The 16463-nt window shown below is 39.6% G+C and overlaps 1 protein-coding gene across 5 annotated transcripts in view; it reads left to right on the forward strand.

Annotated features, from left to right (window-relative positions):
* The window catches only part of march1 (membrane-associated ring finger (C3HC4) 1), a 33699-nt gene that overhangs the window by 12754 nt on the left and 4482 nt on the right, over positions 1–16463 (forward strand). For 3 of the 5 annotated variants that reach the window (XM_037096562.1, XM_037096598.1, XM_037096589.1), the window contains 4 exons: positions 2230–5281; positions 13771–13821; positions 14291–14364; positions 15654–16460. In XM_037096562.1, coding sequence (XP_036952457.1) covers positions 5195–5281; positions 13771–13821; positions 14291–14364; positions 15654–16460 — 1019 coding nt within the window. In that variant the 5' untranslated portion in view covers positions 2230–5194. The remainder of the gene's footprint in view (positions 1–2229; positions 5282–13770; positions 13822–14290; positions 14365–15653; positions 16461–16463) is intronic. The other 2 variants (XM_037096571.1, XM_037096580.1) reach the window with 2 other exon arrangements.

The raw sequence follows: 16463 nt of genomic DNA on the forward strand, positions 1-16463 counted from the left end.
GCACTTCAATGAGAGTGTAGGACTCATGACAACCACAGGTGGAGACTGTGATTCACACATCTTGTTCCTGCTGTACATCTCTTTAGTCATGCAAGCCTCACCCTTTGATCCCTGGCACAACCGATCTCAACATCTCACGCCAGAGAAAATCATTTGAGAACTAATTCTTGCCAGCATACCTTTTGTTTCTGACCTAGATTTTGTAAAGCGTTTCCAGGGCTGTAGACTTATACAAGCGATCGCTTTTGTTTGATGTATTTCTTGTTTAAACAAATCAAACAGAGGTACGACAAGAAAATAGGAAAGAAGAAGAGTGTTTTCTGAGACTTACCAGTTAAAGGAGCTGCTATTTTCAGATCTGACGATCAAAATAAAAGGTCTTCTATGCGTCTTCATACACACACACACACACACTCTCTCACAGAACAAAGAAGGCAGGCGTGAGAGACTCTCTGAACAGCATGTTGAAGCAGACGTTTGTTTATTGACTTTTTTTCTTTTTTTTTACAGTGTACCATCCAAGCCACTCCTTTGTGCTTCATCCTGGAAGCAAATAAAACTAGATCCTGTACACACAGACGCACACTAACACACACACACACACACACACACACACACTTTCAGAGGTCACGATTCAGACTTTGTTCTGGTAACTGATAACACACACACACACACACACACACACACACATACACACACAAGGCTTTGGCTGACGTGTCCTCAATAGGCACTGAACAGTAGGAAAAGAGCTTGCTGTTGCCTGCCAAAGTTTTTCATTGTTAGTCATGAATGTGTCAGACGATTCGCTCATCACCCTCTGGTTGTGTCTTTGGCTCTGATGGATTGGAAATGAGAAAAATGATCACTTACTTTGCACTTTGCACCCCAGTGCACATAATTATCAGTGACAGATGAAGACATTATCTGATTAACTTTGCTTCCAGTTGGTTTTGCTCTTCCGAGCCTCATGGAATAACAACATATTTTAAAGTATAGAGTAGTGTAAAGTATTGAAATAAATCATGCCTGAGCCTAAATCATATATAAAAGGAATGAATATAAAACGTCCTTGACTCAAACTTTTTTTTCTATTAACTTGGCTTTTTCTGGAGCTTTCAACTGCACAAAGCCATTTCTATTCTCTGAGGAGCATGAAATAGAGTGAAAAGCTCTGGTTAAAAATACCTTTTGAGTTAAGATTATTTTATATACTAAAACATAACAAACATCAACTTATTTTATACCCGACTTGTGTGCATTAAATTCCTTCGTCACCTTGGTGAAGCTGATAATGTTCAGGTTCTATGTTGCCAGTGAGTCAGAAAAATTAATAATCATTCTGATACAATCTTCTGCTGATTTTGTTAGGGTTTGGTCATTAATGGAAATTCCTAAACAGAAAAATGTTCTGTATTTACTTTACATTCATTTGCCGTTTTATTGGACATGCATAGTTAAAACTTTTTTAGAGAGTCGTTGATCGAACTTTATAGTCATATTGGAGGCTGTAGTTTATTGTGCTGTCGAACTGTGTATTGAACTGTATACATTTAATATGCATCAATCACCTTTCTAACATCTGTCTAACTGGTAAAACTGACAAGTGGTTGATAATAAAATGTAAATGCAAATCAGAGCCAGTGTTGCAATATGATTCAAAATGCAATCATTTATTTATATATTATATAAATGAATTTATTATCATATATTGTCATATGTTTATGTGTTTATTAATTTAAGGAATACAGTAAGAGACAAGCACAGAATTTACAAATAGTAAAACTGGAACTGAAGTACAGCATCAAAACACATGGCAACAGCAAGAAATAAAAGAAATAAAAAGTAATGTTTAAGCAAAAAGGAGTAAAATTTCAAAGGAGATACATTTGGGATGAGAATTTATACTAAGCTATACACTTATGATGATATTTAGGATAAGAAGTTATAATAAAGATAATATTATTGCAGCACTGTTGTATTAGACGGCTAGATTTACCCAATGAACTGGAAACTACAATACAGTCAGATGTTTCTGTTTTAATGTCCACCAATTTTATAAAGTCTACATTATGTGAAAGTGGCGGTAATCATGTCAGGTTGTTGATTTTATAAATCCAAAGTTCACTGTTTAAAATGATAAGTCAACACTAATGATTCTTTTTGTCTGCACAGTGACTAAATGGACAAAGACAGACATTTTCATGATGATGTGTTTGTGTGTGTTTGCAGTCGTACCATTCGAGGGTGCACATTCCTCGTTGATCATCCCAGTAAGTGTGAAGAGGGCGAAAACCAGGAGGGAGAACATGATCATCAGCGCCTCCAGCTCTGTCAGTGGAGATGCCATCTACACCCGCTGCCACATCTGTGTCAACAGTGAACATCTCATCTGTAACATCACCTGTCGCCCCACGAAGATGACTCCCCTTCCAATCACACACTGAATTAAAATTAGGATGAAGCACTTACCAAGAGAGTGTTACTGGGGTGTTTAGGTGTTGACCTTGGCACAGCAGCTTCTTGACACACACATACACTCCCTCTCTCTCTCTCTCTCTCTCTCTCTCTCTCTCTCTCTCTCTGTGTCTCTCTGTTGTGTCTCTCTCTTTGTCACACACTTGCACACTTGCAAGAGCTGTGAAGAGCTGACTGACACGTCCCCTCTCAGGTTCAAGTGAGATCATATTAACCCTAATTATTAATGGGCCCTGTGGGTGTGTGTGCAGTGGGCTGTGTGTGTGTTTACCAATATCAACTCCCCATGTTAAATGTATGAATATCTACTCTTTAAGATTTAAGGTTGCTTTTTCAGACGGAGTATTTGACCTAGATGGTGTAGCATGCAACTGAAACTTTCTCTGGAGGGTAAAGGGTTTTCTGTTTTTCTTTCCAAGAGCTCCTTTGCTGTGGTACCTGTGCTGATGCAATGGAAAACATCCATTTGTTTCCTAAAACAACCCCCTACTCATCATCGGTGCCTGCACCTTCACACAAATGCATCTTTTGTAGATTAATATGTAAAACATACACTAGTTGTACACAAGTGTTAATGGAAGAGTGCTCAGACCACAAAATGGGTTCACTCTGACTTCCGCATTTCCAGTGGAAGTAAGTGGTTTTGCAGTGATGTTTGTGTGCATTCTTGTACAGTGGTGTATGTATACGTGTGAAAAGTTTGTCGTGGGCACATCTGATAAGGAGTTGACCTCTGAATGAGCAAGCAGAGTTAATGTCAGATTGTCAGTGGTGGTATTTCTGTTGATGAAACATATGTTCAGTTTACTTTCAGTTCAACTGAAGAACAATCAACACATCAAAGTAGAGAAGCGATTAAGAGCACTTTGAGCTCAACCACAGTTTTGAATAGAGTTTCTATTGTGCTTCCTTTGTAAAGAGACAAGGTGGAACTACAAATAGATGCAGATGAGAATCTGTCAGCAGTTTTTAGATTTACAGTTTTTGTGGCTCTGGCACAGAGTGATCATTATCAATAGACCTTTACCCAGTGTAAATGTGGTGGGAGCTTTGCTGGGGATTACGTGAGGTCACAGGGCATTATGTTCCAATAAGTATATTAACGGTGTATTTCGTCCCACCCACTCTGGGTCAACAAGTTAAACTAGAGAGTCAGGGAGGTAAACAATTTGTACACGTCCACTCAGTGGATAATACAGTTTTACTGTTAAACTTAATGGTTGCATAAATGTGACCATTTGACCACACCTCAGAATAAAAAAACAAAAAAGTTGAGGATCCCCATTGATCCTCATTTTTATTGGGATCCACAACAAATTATACTCATTCATAGATACCAACCACTGTCTCTTTTTCATCAAGATACATGCATTATTCTCTGAGAAAATTTGAAAAAAATGGTAATACTACCAGGATCTGCCCCAAATTTTAATGGGGTCTATTCTGGTCCGAGACCCATCCTCCTTCCAAGTTTCGTGGAAATCCGTTTTGTAATTCTTTTTTTTTTTTTTTTTTTAATCCTGCTGACTGACCAACCAACCAATCAACCAAATAATCATCCTCCTTTACTGAGGTAATAATTGCCACACCTTGGATAATAAAACCAGACAAGGATCAATGATATACAGGGTGTGCAGGATCCAATCTAAAAATATAGTAACAACATATAAACTAGCATAAAAGTGAAATGAAGAAAACTTCTCATGCATCTTGGAAGTAGAGCTACTTGAGTGTTTTCTTGGCTCAGAAAAGAGAAACGCACCACCAGAGTAAGAGTGGACAGCCACTGCCTCTTCACCTTAATTAACCACCACTCTTCAGTGATCACCTGAAGTCACCCATTTTCCAAATATATATCATTCATAATCCTCATGGCTTGAGACCATTTTGAGAGAGGATTACACCCTCACCACCCAAACACACACATGCACACACACACACCTACACACACAGGTTAAGTGAAAACACAATATGGTTTGTGTATGATTTGATTTTCACGTCCGGTCAGCTGACCGATGTGCCTTTAATCCTTTAATATGACGGAGTCTATCAACACATTGTCTCTCAACAGGGAGTCCCCTGACGACAGCCAGGTCATTTGTGTGTGTGTGTGTGTGGGTGTGTGTGTGTGTGTTCTACTGCTGTCCATGTGCACAAGTTGTATAAGCTTATTAACAGCACCATTGGTCAGAGGAGGAGATTGAGGTTAGTCTAAGCCCTAATCCTCATGGAGCGTATGCTTATTACCCAGCGAGCACGACAAAGTGCTGGCTCCGCCCCTTCAAGAAAGACACGCACACACACACGCACATACACACGCCATTGCAACACACATTTTCCCTGCCTCCTTGTTTACTGCTCAGCTCCATCTCAACTCTTCCTCTCTCCGTCTCTCTCTCAGCAGGAGGGCAGTGCAGGAGGAGGGGGAGGAGGAGGTGTTGCGCACTGTTGAGTGCCAGTCGTCATGACGACCTCACACCCCACCATCTCCAGAGCTGTCTTCCTGTTGCCACGGTGACCTGATCCCGTTCCATCTCCTCTATGATCCAGATTGGACTGATACAGGAGAGCGATCCGGGAGCAGTGTCCTCTTTCCTTGAAAGCAGCTCGTTGATGGGACAGTGGATCACACGCAAGGACTCGGATCGTAGGACGGGAAGGCGCGGCGTGCTGGGAATGCTGTAGGAGTAACAACGGAGCGTTGCCTGGAAACACCAGCATGCCAATACAACAGATAACTGTGGTCCCAGCCAGGGAGACTGCCAGCAACGGTAAGAGCGCCACTCGCTCCAAAGACAAGACCGAGGTGAGTTTCTGATCTCTTAACTGTGTTTTTCAAGCCTGTAAATGCCCGACTACAGCTCTATAGGTTAATTTAGTTTTATCTTTTTATAGTTAAAGGTCAAAAGTTTGTCAAATTACTGAGATTTAGGAATCTGAAGATGCTCTTTGCGTTATCAGAAGAAAGTAGAAGTCGTTTGGTCATTCCATGTTGAAGACTGAAGATGAAGTTCTGTGTGTGTGCGTGTGTGTGTGCTGTGTGTGTGCTGTGTGTGTGCGACGTGTGTGTACCTGAGCCACAGTATCAGCTGACAATCTTTTCAACTCACTCACTCAGTCACACATACAGTACGGATGCACTCAGCAGCCTTTTATCACTGTTCCCTCACTTGGGGTTTGATATTTTCAGCTACATCTTTTGAGTTGAGAGTAAATGTCACATTGAGGCTACAGCTATTGGCATTTAGCTATTAAAAGTTATTGTCATAATCTCCCAATTACTTTCACGATTTTCACAATCATTTATTTATAATTATTAATTAAATAATTGTTTAGTCTATAGAACAACAATCTCAATCTCCCAGAGCCCAAGTAATGTCATCAAATTGCTGCTATTGTCCAATCGACAGTCCAAAACCCAAAGATTTTATAATTTGCTATCATAAATTGCAAAGAAAATGAAGGAATGTTTCACATTTTTGCTTGAAAAATAACAAACGATTAATTATCTAAGCGTTGCAGCTCTGCATCTTAGAACATCGCCTCATGTTACATCACATGCCTAAGACTATAATGTGTTTTTCGTCTGACAGCCGGGGGGATTCGATGTTAGGCAGAGAAACATGCAGTCAATAGAGACACACATGAACCTAAGAGTAGGGTTCTTATTAAAACTTTATAGTTTACAAACTCAAATGCTAGTGGATGATTGCTTGTTCAATTTATGTTTATTTTGTCCCTCAATTCCAGACATGGACAAGAGTAAACCTCAGTATTTTGTGTTTGTTATTTACGTCCCTGGTATTTGTACTATTAAGTTGTCACGAATAGCTTCATCTATCTACTATCTATCTATCTATTTGTAAAACGGAAACAGAAACCTCTAAGTTTGTGACGTCTTTTAAGTGTAATATGAAGTGGTTTCACTTCCCTCTATTTAGTGATTGCCCTACAGTATTCAGAAGACATGCATGAGTCTTGACTGTAAGTTTACTATCTTTCTCTCTTTCTCTCAGTTTTTACATTGCCTCTCTTCTGACAGCGTTCAATCAAGAAACATAGTCAGGTTTTCAAAACTATCCAGTTAAGTTAAAGCAATAAATCAGGAGCAATACAACTGACAATGAAAGTTGCTTCCAAATTCTGCAACACATCCTCAGATTGACAGAAACATATTGTAATGTTTCTCTAATTTAAGGAAGCTGACATCATGAGAGCACAGGCCATATTATTTTTTTTATTTGACAGTTTTGTTCATGGTTAAGGAGGAACCGTCCCAGGAGGTATAGATCTAGGTGTAAACTGAATTAGTGCCTACACCTGCTTACACTGATGGCCATCGTATGCATCATTACTGTAGTCACATTTTTAGGATTTGGGTATGTACCTCTGGTCTGAGGGGGAAGTGAAACATGAACTAAACTCTGGATCACTAGCTACAAGTCTGTTTAGGAAGAAAAGACCCTGCATGAAACAAGGAGGAAGTGGGTTACATGGTGAACATTTTGACAATAAGGCCATTCGGAAACCCACAGACTGCAAATTTAACATGCAAACTTCTTGTGCAGCAGGACTGTTTTTGGCTTCACAGCAGAATTCAGTTTTCTACACATGATAACCTTGTACGGTCAGTAGACTGAGATAAATGCCTGCTGATTACACTGTCATAATGTTTTAATGAGGCCATCAGCTCTCTGTGCACTTCTGCTGTGTAGATCATCTCTATGGTAGTCAGTGCTACATTAACATAATAAGAAGAAAAACTGAATGCTCAAGTCTTTACAGTTTATATAAATGTAACAAAGATGAACATTTAAGCAGAACATGCAAAAGCATCTCACAGTGAGCACAGTGATCATCAAGTCTGCATTTATCTCTCTTAAAGTTACATGACAACCATTCCCAACATGCAGATTCCAAAGGAATTTCAGATTTCAAATAAATAGTCAACTACAAACACCTAATATCTAGCAGAATCTGTCTGTGCCTGCAGTTCTCTGAGTTTGGTACATGTATGTCTTCTCCTCTCCAAATGCATTTGTTTTATGAAATCATGAGTGGAGCAGTATTCTCAGTTAACCTACTCAGCTGTCACTGAGTTGCTTGACTAACAAGTGAACAGCCTCGATGGTGTGAATGTCTTGTAATTTTCACCTCAGTTTGTAAAATGCTATGCTACAAAATGCTTGACAAGACTGGAGTGCTCTGTAACTACAGTTGTGAATACTTTAGTGTTTGCTTACGTTGATTGACTGAGAGGGGCATTGGCAGAGGAAGTGCTAAGATCCTGAACCTTAAGTTAGAGTATGCTATTATGATCAGCAAAATGTACCACCATTACACTATTATATCATTAGATTATTGTTACTCATGCATTAAAAAGCAGGATTTTACTGTTGTGGTTGCTTGAATAGTAACATTTACATGATTTACAGATTAAGAGCTGACTTACAATCACACTGGTGTGGCCCTTTAATCGTCCATCTGATCTACATCTCAAAGCTTTAAAGGTTCTTCTGAACATTAGAGAAATATATTCATCAAGTATATATATTTATATACATTTGACTATTGTAAATGCTTTGGCTTTTATCCTTAAAGGCCTTAAGATACAGACTGTCGTCTGCTGCAGTCAGAACAGCACTGGCTGTTCCATTGTATTCTTTTTTTGACATGAGGAAGAAGTGCTCCTCTCACTGTTTTGAGGTGGGCGAAGCTGTGTTCAAAAAAGATGATGTCATAGATTTACATGGACCAATCAGGATGGAACAAGAAAGAGTCAGACAGAATCTGCTGATGGTGATTGTGTAGTTTGTTCAGGTTGCTACAGAGAAACCACAAGAGCACAAACACAAATATTTTATGTTATATAGATGTGCGTTTGATTTGAAACCGAGTGATAAGATCCTTCTAAGCTGAGATTCCTTTAAACATGTCGTGACTGAAAATAAACGGTGCAGCTGCAGCTTCATGGTCGGTTGTCTAAATGTGGCTGTAGGTGTTTTCTGATCCTGAGCCAGAGTAGAGAACCAAAATATAGCCCTCAGTCCACGCTACATCAGTTAATCCCCTCTGCAGAAACATGCACATGTCCTCACATAGACTCACTAAAGTATCTGCTGTGCATCAGAGTGAGAGTGTCGGTAGAGCAGCAGACACTCAGGTAGGTGACATTAGGATGTTATCTCTGAGTCAGCTCTTTGTTTACTACCTTATTAACTACTGAACTGTAGCTTCAACTGTAACTATTTAGGCTTTTATGAGGCTCCGGCATGAAGGACTGCTGTGTCTTACTGCTCTTTTTGTGTGAAATGATTTTGAAAATGTTCCTCCATGGCTGTTGAAAGTTGGTATTGCTTTGTTGTGACTTTATTTTAGTTCTTCCTTTGGTTTTACATGTCAAGCTTTTAGTTCCGGAAACTCAAAATGTTGCATCGAAGGTAAATAACGGGGAGTCTAACTTGATATTGAAAACTGGGTAAGACATTTTTTGGATAATCTGAGCGATGATGATACAGATGCTACAGACCAATGAAGCATATTATTTGCAGCTGTTGATCAGTCTGCCGTGTGTGTGTTTTCCTCTTGCTCCTCTCTGTTTACCTATGTAGCATCTACAGCTGTTTGTAAGTTAGTTGTTGTGAGCATTTGCACTCAGATAACTTTTGCTTCTAAATTGATCTTACTTGAATATTTTCAGAATATTTATGTACTGTAAACTACTTACTTTGTCACATTAAACTGCAGTTGCTCAGTAAGCTTGAAGCTATTAGCACCATTAGCTGTTTACTAGCTCTGTTAGCTGTTAGCTTAGCCAAACACACAGCAGTACCCTGCCGCCCACTGGCTGCAAACAGCTAATGGCTAACTTTGTGGCTCTCCTCCAGATGATTTCAAGTCAGCAATCATTTTGGTTTGCCATTGCTAAGCAAACATTATACATGCAAAATGTCCATTCTGTCTTGGAGGTGTCATAGGGAAGAAATCATCTAGCTTGTTGGGTTTGCTGTTCTAAGACTTCCAAGCAAACAGGATTTTTGTCTCTCTTTCTCTCTCTCTCTCTCTTTTGGCTGCTTTATGTTTTTACATTTGACAAAAATAACATTTAAGTGTGTGGCACAAAGACTGGAAACTGGAGAAATAGCCAGCCGGATTCTGTCAAAGTTGCCTTCCATCAACAACTTTAAAGTGGTGGTTTTAACACAATGTGAATAAAATCCAGGGGATTTGTAGAGGTAACTATCTTATAAGCTTACAAGACGAGCAATTTCTCCTTTCTCCTCAGTCTTTGAGGGGATCAATAGCAGTCTTCTCAACTTTCATCTAACACAATATTGCATTGAATTGTTTGTCAAGCTATATTCTCAGACAGCTTTGCTGAATGCAGTGGTTTTTGACAGCTTCCACTCAGGTTCTCAACATCTAGAGCTTTACAGAAACACTCGAATGCACCATATAACTGAGAATAATGAGAAGTGGCACAAACATCTATATCCTCTCAGAGGTGACCTGAAGAGCACACACACACACACACACACACACACACACACACACACACAGTTGTTGGTCTCATAATTAAAGCATTTAATTTTCATTTTACTAAACCATACGCTCGGCGTGTTCAGTGATGATATGTGATTTACTGGCAGAAAATCTGTTTAATGACTCATAATCAAGAAGTAATCCGTTCTGTTTTTTTTTAGCTGCCAAACATCACAAACATGTGCCATCCACCCAGTACATGTGTCCATCTCCTCTAACACCCAGAGGAGGTTGCTTTGACTCCAGGCGGGACTACTGATTTAAACCTGGCTATCAGCAAATCCTTTGATCAGCTTAGACGATGCAGTCTTCTACTTGTCATAGTCTCTCTTATTTATTTCCCTGATTTACACAGTGTCCTCACTACTGTGTCCATGTGTGTATATATGTATATATATATATATATATACACATACATATATATATATATATATATATATATATATATACACACATACATATATATATATATATATATATATATATATATATATATATATATATATATATACATGACTAGGTACAAAGCTTAAAGTGATTACGTTCTGCTAAACCTTGAGTATCATACTGTACATACTATGTATATATAAACACTAAGATTTCATAAACAGACCTCTACTATATATCAGTTATAAACAGACACGTATTAAAATAGTTTAGGTATATATATATATATATATATATATATGTATCTTACTCTTTTGTGCCTTTGATTGCGTCCACAGTGAGCCAAACCATTGTGTCACTATGATGAACAGTACATGAGCAATGTAGTTTATTTTGAGTCAATCCTACAAACGATGTACTGCTGATGTAAATACACGCATTACGTCAGGGCTGAAAATAGTCCCTGTTCTGCACAACATCCACATGTTGTGTGGCATTTTTTTCTAATTAAGGTATTTGTCTGGACCTGTTATGTTCTTGTTGTTTGTTTCTAATGTTAACAGGAGACACACACTATTAGTAATAATAATAATAATAACAACAACAATAATAATAATGATAGTAATAATAATAATAATGATAATAATAATAATAATAATAATAATGATAATATAATAAAGGAACAGAGGAAGACATCAAAGTGGTAGAACATTATGGTAAATTAAGACATATTGGATATGTTGCATACAGCAAGTACACCATTACTCTTTTTTTAAGATATACAAAGTCTCTAAGGAGTCACCAATATATCACATCCTTATATGTATGAATATGCATACACATATCTATAATAGTTAAAAGAATCAACAAAAGCAAAACTATTATTCAGGCAGGAACAGTGTGAAATATAATGAGAGGTTGAAGGTTAGTCTGAGATTGATGTGCGAGCTGTTTCTAAAGATCTTTTTGGCCTCAGGCAGGACGAGAAGTCAGAAAGCATCGGGGGAAGAACAATGGTGTTTCTGGGTTTGTTTTTTTATTAAATGTATTTGAAATAGGAAGACTGAATGAAAAACAATCCTTTTCAATTTAGCTTTCCTCCTGTGAATATATACTATCAATATCTCTATATGTAGCTCTTAAACTTTCACTCTATTTTATCCTTCAGTTCATTTTCCACTGCCCACTCACTCCCGCACCAGCCAGTTGGCAGGTTATCCTGCCTGTCCCTGTGGCGTGTGTGTGTGTGTGTGTGTGCGCACTAGGGACTAATTTTCACACATAGCTCACTCAGGATCCAGCACATACTCACAGTAAAGACCACTGAGGTTAGAGGTGTGTGTTGTCACTGCCTTGGACCAGACTAATTTATTCCCATAATGCACCTGGCTGCTGACAGTGTGACTGCGTATGAAAGTGGTGATGTAGGGTAAGATGACATGAGGACAGTACAAATAAACTATTTCTCTAAAAAGAAAATCAGTATTTGTTACATAAATCAGGTTGTGTCTAACTATAGTTTTCCCAACCTACAAGAAATTAAATGTGAAGCCAACATTGACTGTTCAGATACGAAGAGCTTCACATGTTTTAGGGCCAAAACACAGAATAGAAATTCTCAGCCTGCACCAATTTATTTCACATTTGAAAATGCCAAGTGATTACCTCATGTGAACACAGAGACATGCTGAACTAGACTGATACAGACTTGGCTCCTCAAAGAGATTTTGCCAAAGTATCCCTTTAAAATCTCTTGGTATATAAAAGTTTTATGGACAATTTTTGATATAAATTTTATGGCAATTTGGGTACTTGTTTACTCTGCAGATCACCCAAAAGTGATCATTTCTGTTGGCTTGTACCCATCAATAATTGTTTAATTGCTTGGTAACACTTTATTATAACCATCACTAATAAATGGTATATTTATAGTTAAACTTGATTTAATTTTAACAAACACGAAATGCTTTCTAATCCATTTATTAAGCAACTGTGTGTTGTAAAGTAGCCACGGTTGTTTGATAAATACTTTATATATAATCGATAAACATTATTTGGATGGCCTTTCATTTGGCCTGTGGTTCATCATTTCATGTGTTTTTTTTACGGTGAAATAACTAGAAACCAAAGTTTAATTGGCTATAGATGAGTCATTATAAAGTGTTACCGATTGATTTCCTAACAAATGCATTATATAGTTATTTAAACTGATATAATGCTATAAAATCTCACATATCCACACCTGTAAGCTGACCTGGTTTATGAGTGTTTTTTTTTGTCTGGAAAATAACTTGGAACACACATGATTCACATACCAGGGAAGATATTTTTTGTCCGTGGTGGTTTACCAGCGTTAACACGTTGCAACTCCTACGCAGCGCTGACTGCTGGTTCCTGAAGCTTGTGTAAGACGCTGCAGGCAGTGAATGAGGCCACAGATGTCTGAGAGTTGACTTCAAGGTCCACCAGTTGAGTTCAAGCAATCAGCGCTCTACCAAGTTCTAGAAAAAGTGCTATTAGTTTGCTTTAAATAGAGACACATTGCAGAGCAGCACACAACTCAGCAGGACAGCCAGGTAATTGGATTGTCTGGCTTTAGCCGGTGTCCCAATGAAATAACAAGGACACATGACAACGCGTGACTCCTGACGCTGGACTTTAGCCAGTCAACACAGAACAAGCCAACACTGAATAGTGGAGAACGCTTTGTTTCGTTATAATGTTTGTGTTTTTATTTTTCGTTTAAAGCATTAAGCTTGACCAGTCTTCATCTTTAGCTACTTTCACAACACAACACTTGAGGGAAATGTCCCTACAATCTCACATTTCACTTAGATTCTGGAGTTTTTGCAGGAAAAGTTACAGTTGACAATCTAGATTGAAACGTTGTTTTGTACAGTTTCAGACGTGGAAATCTTTGAAAAAAATTAAACTGACAGCAGATGAGGGCAGAAACAATCAGTCTATTGGTGGACTGACAGAAACTGAAAAATGGGAATTATTTTCTTGTTTAAGCTTCAAAACAAGACATTTGAAGACATCAGCTTGGGCTTCCAGAACCTGATATTATTTTATTTAACCACCCAAAAACAGCGGTAACCTCTTGATTGACAGGTTAAGTGTGGACCCTGTCTGCAGCTCTGCAGCAGTGAGATGAACAAGCTCCTATTTTGACATGGCTGTAGTAAAATTGCATATGTCACAGTTGCTCCTCGAATAGAAAATATCCCACAAATATTGTTTAAATATTGTCTTAATGTCTTGTCATATACCATGTTCTGCTCTTCACACCTCTGAGGTACCATTAAAGCATCACATGCTTCTCTGTGCTCTGTAATGATTTTCTGTCTCTCCTTCTCCTCACAGGGGAGGAAGGCCCCTGGGCGCTCAGGGAGTCGATCCAGCAACATCTCCAAGGTAACCGCTGAGCATCAGAGAGCGTAAATAGGCCGATATCAAGGTCACAGTTCAGAGTGTACAAGAGCAACTGTTAGCCGAGCAGTGTGATGTGCAAATGCCTGAAGTGTTGCTTCAAGCACACACTGTCGTGTGACCCACGAGACACCCATAATGCTTTAAACTCCTGAGTACAGACACAAAATCAACAACTATTGAATTTCAAAACAGATGTGTTTCTCAGGTGGTGGTGGAGGTCAAACTGGAGCAAAAAACTGTGAACATTGGACTCAAAAACTAATCCCAGTGTTCCTTTGTGGCTGCCATACGTGTGGACATGGGCATTTTTTTCTGCTAACATGATGGCCACCTGATGGTCAAAAATTATATTAATGCAGCTCTTAGTTGATTGTAAATGATTCATCATCAATAATAATCGTTGTTGCACTCCTCAGCATGGAAGCTGATTTGAGTCTGTTTGTTTTTCCAGGCCAGCAACTCTACAACAGGACCAACGACAGCCTCAAGAAACTCAATCACCCCGTCTTCTCAGGACATATGCAGGTGAGACAACTGTCTCTTTCAGTATGAGTCAGAATTACAGTAACCTTAGCAGAAAGTGCAAGATCCCTGCAACATCCCCAGAATCTCTGCAACATCTGCACTGCAGCCACAGTTCTCTCTCAGTGATATTAACATGCACAGTTTAAGGCTTCTTCTCCACTGAGTGGGAGATTCAATTAGCATGCACTGCCGCACCCCAAGGGCATTAACAAAATTAAAATGGATGGTGAAATCCAATGGTGCTCCCATAGCGAAATCAATGAGAGGAAGAAACAGGATCCTTCAGCTTGTTATGTCCACTGGTGGTGAGGTCGTCATGCTGACAGGCTCAAAGCTGGGAGGATGCTGTGTTTGATGGCAGTATGGACACATATGATGTGTGGGAGTGAGTGGATGTCCATATGTCACATTTGTATGCTCAAATCATTCCACATTCTATTACCTAGTTTGATAAACAGGCTTACATTTGTTTTCTCTTCATTTTTCAGTTCTACATCATGTCTCATCATGTCATTTTCCCTCATCAATCAGTAGAGAATAACAAATCTTTCCCGCCAACATGAAAGTCAGTTGACACGGAAGCTGGTGGGAGTTTCTAGGAACAGTTGATGTTTTTTGCATTAATATGCTGAATTTAGATTTAATGTTTCCACAACCCGTAGAGCCGCATCTCCTCCACTTTTGGCTGTTTTTCTCTCTCCCACAGGAACGTGTCATCGCCATTCTTTCTGTGAAACACAATATGCAGATTTCAATGACAAAATAACAAAATATCTGATACGAGTAATATATACAAAATAAATGTCACAAGTTTGGATCAAGCACAGGAGCCCAAGGCAAATGTTGATTCAGAATTACAAAACTATATGAAATATACTTGATATACTATACAGATTTAGTTTTTATTATTTCCTTGACTTCATTGCAAAATATTTGAATGTAATTTGGTTTATGCTGCTTAGAAACAATGGCACTCTATAGAGATGAGGTTGGTGGAATTTCAAGAGAAACAGGGACATACATACTGTTTTTTAAATGTGATATTTCCAAAATGGGAAAACCACCAAAAAAGCCAATTCACTCTCATTGGGTAAAGTTGAATTCAAAAACTTCAGATACAGATTGCTCAAAACTTGGATGAACTGACCCTTTAAGTATTTCTTTATAATCGGGATTAAGTTTCTATTTCATTATTGTTGTCACGTTCATGTCATCTTCATCTCATTTCAATTTATTTTTACACATCTCCATCTCTGTGTTTGTGTGTGTGTGTGTGTGTGTGTGTTCAGTTCTGCCCAGCCGACCCTTGTAGAGGAGGATGCCTCTGAGTTGCACACACACGACAAGCACACACACACCTCCGTGATGACAGTCACCGGCACAGCTCTGGGCTCATCAGCTCAGTCCCAGAAGAAGCAGGTGAAGCGCCGCCACCGCCGCAAGAGGAGCAGCTGCACCACCATCGACTGCGTGGAAACCAACGCCAAACAGGAGCAGACCGACCGCAGCGCCAGCTCTGACCGCAGTGAGCGCGGGGAAAAGAGGGAGCGCTCCTCCAAGAGCCGGAGAGAGCTCCCACCTCGCCTCCGCTGCACGGAGGCTCCCCAGTCCGACTCCACCTCAGACGATGAGGAGTGGCGCAAGTCCCGTAGCTGGAGCAAAGAGAAGGCCCGAAGAGTGCGCCGCCGCAGTGGAAGCAGCCGAGAAATAGAAGTGACGAATGGGGGTAGAGGAGGGGAAGACAAAACAGAGATCATGGAGCTGCAGTCGGTGGGCTCGGATGAGGGGAAGGAGAACCAGCCATCAGTGGAGGACAGCGGAGGCCTTAAGAAGCGGCACAGCAGCAGAGCCTCGAAGAGAGAAGGCCAACTATCATCGAAGGAGGAGCAGAGCAGAGATAAGGAGAAGAGCTACAAGTCTTGCAGCTCAGGTAGCTCCTCATTGGCAGAGGACGCTGAGGAGCTCATCACCAAGAGATACCAGGAGAAGGGGTCAGGCAGTGGGGACATGTCAGTTCCCACACCACAGACACACTGCGGCATGAATGGAGACATATCACGGCTCTGCTCTGACGACTCTGAGCTGGAGGTCTGCAGGTT

The sequence above is a fragment of the Acanthopagrus latus genome, chromosome 1 (assembly GCF_904848185.1).
Source record: "Acanthopagrus latus isolate v.2019 chromosome 1, fAcaLat1.1, whole genome shotgun sequence".
Taxonomy (NCBI): domain Eukaryota; kingdom Metazoa; phylum Chordata; class Actinopteri; order Spariformes; family Sparidae; genus Acanthopagrus; species Acanthopagrus latus.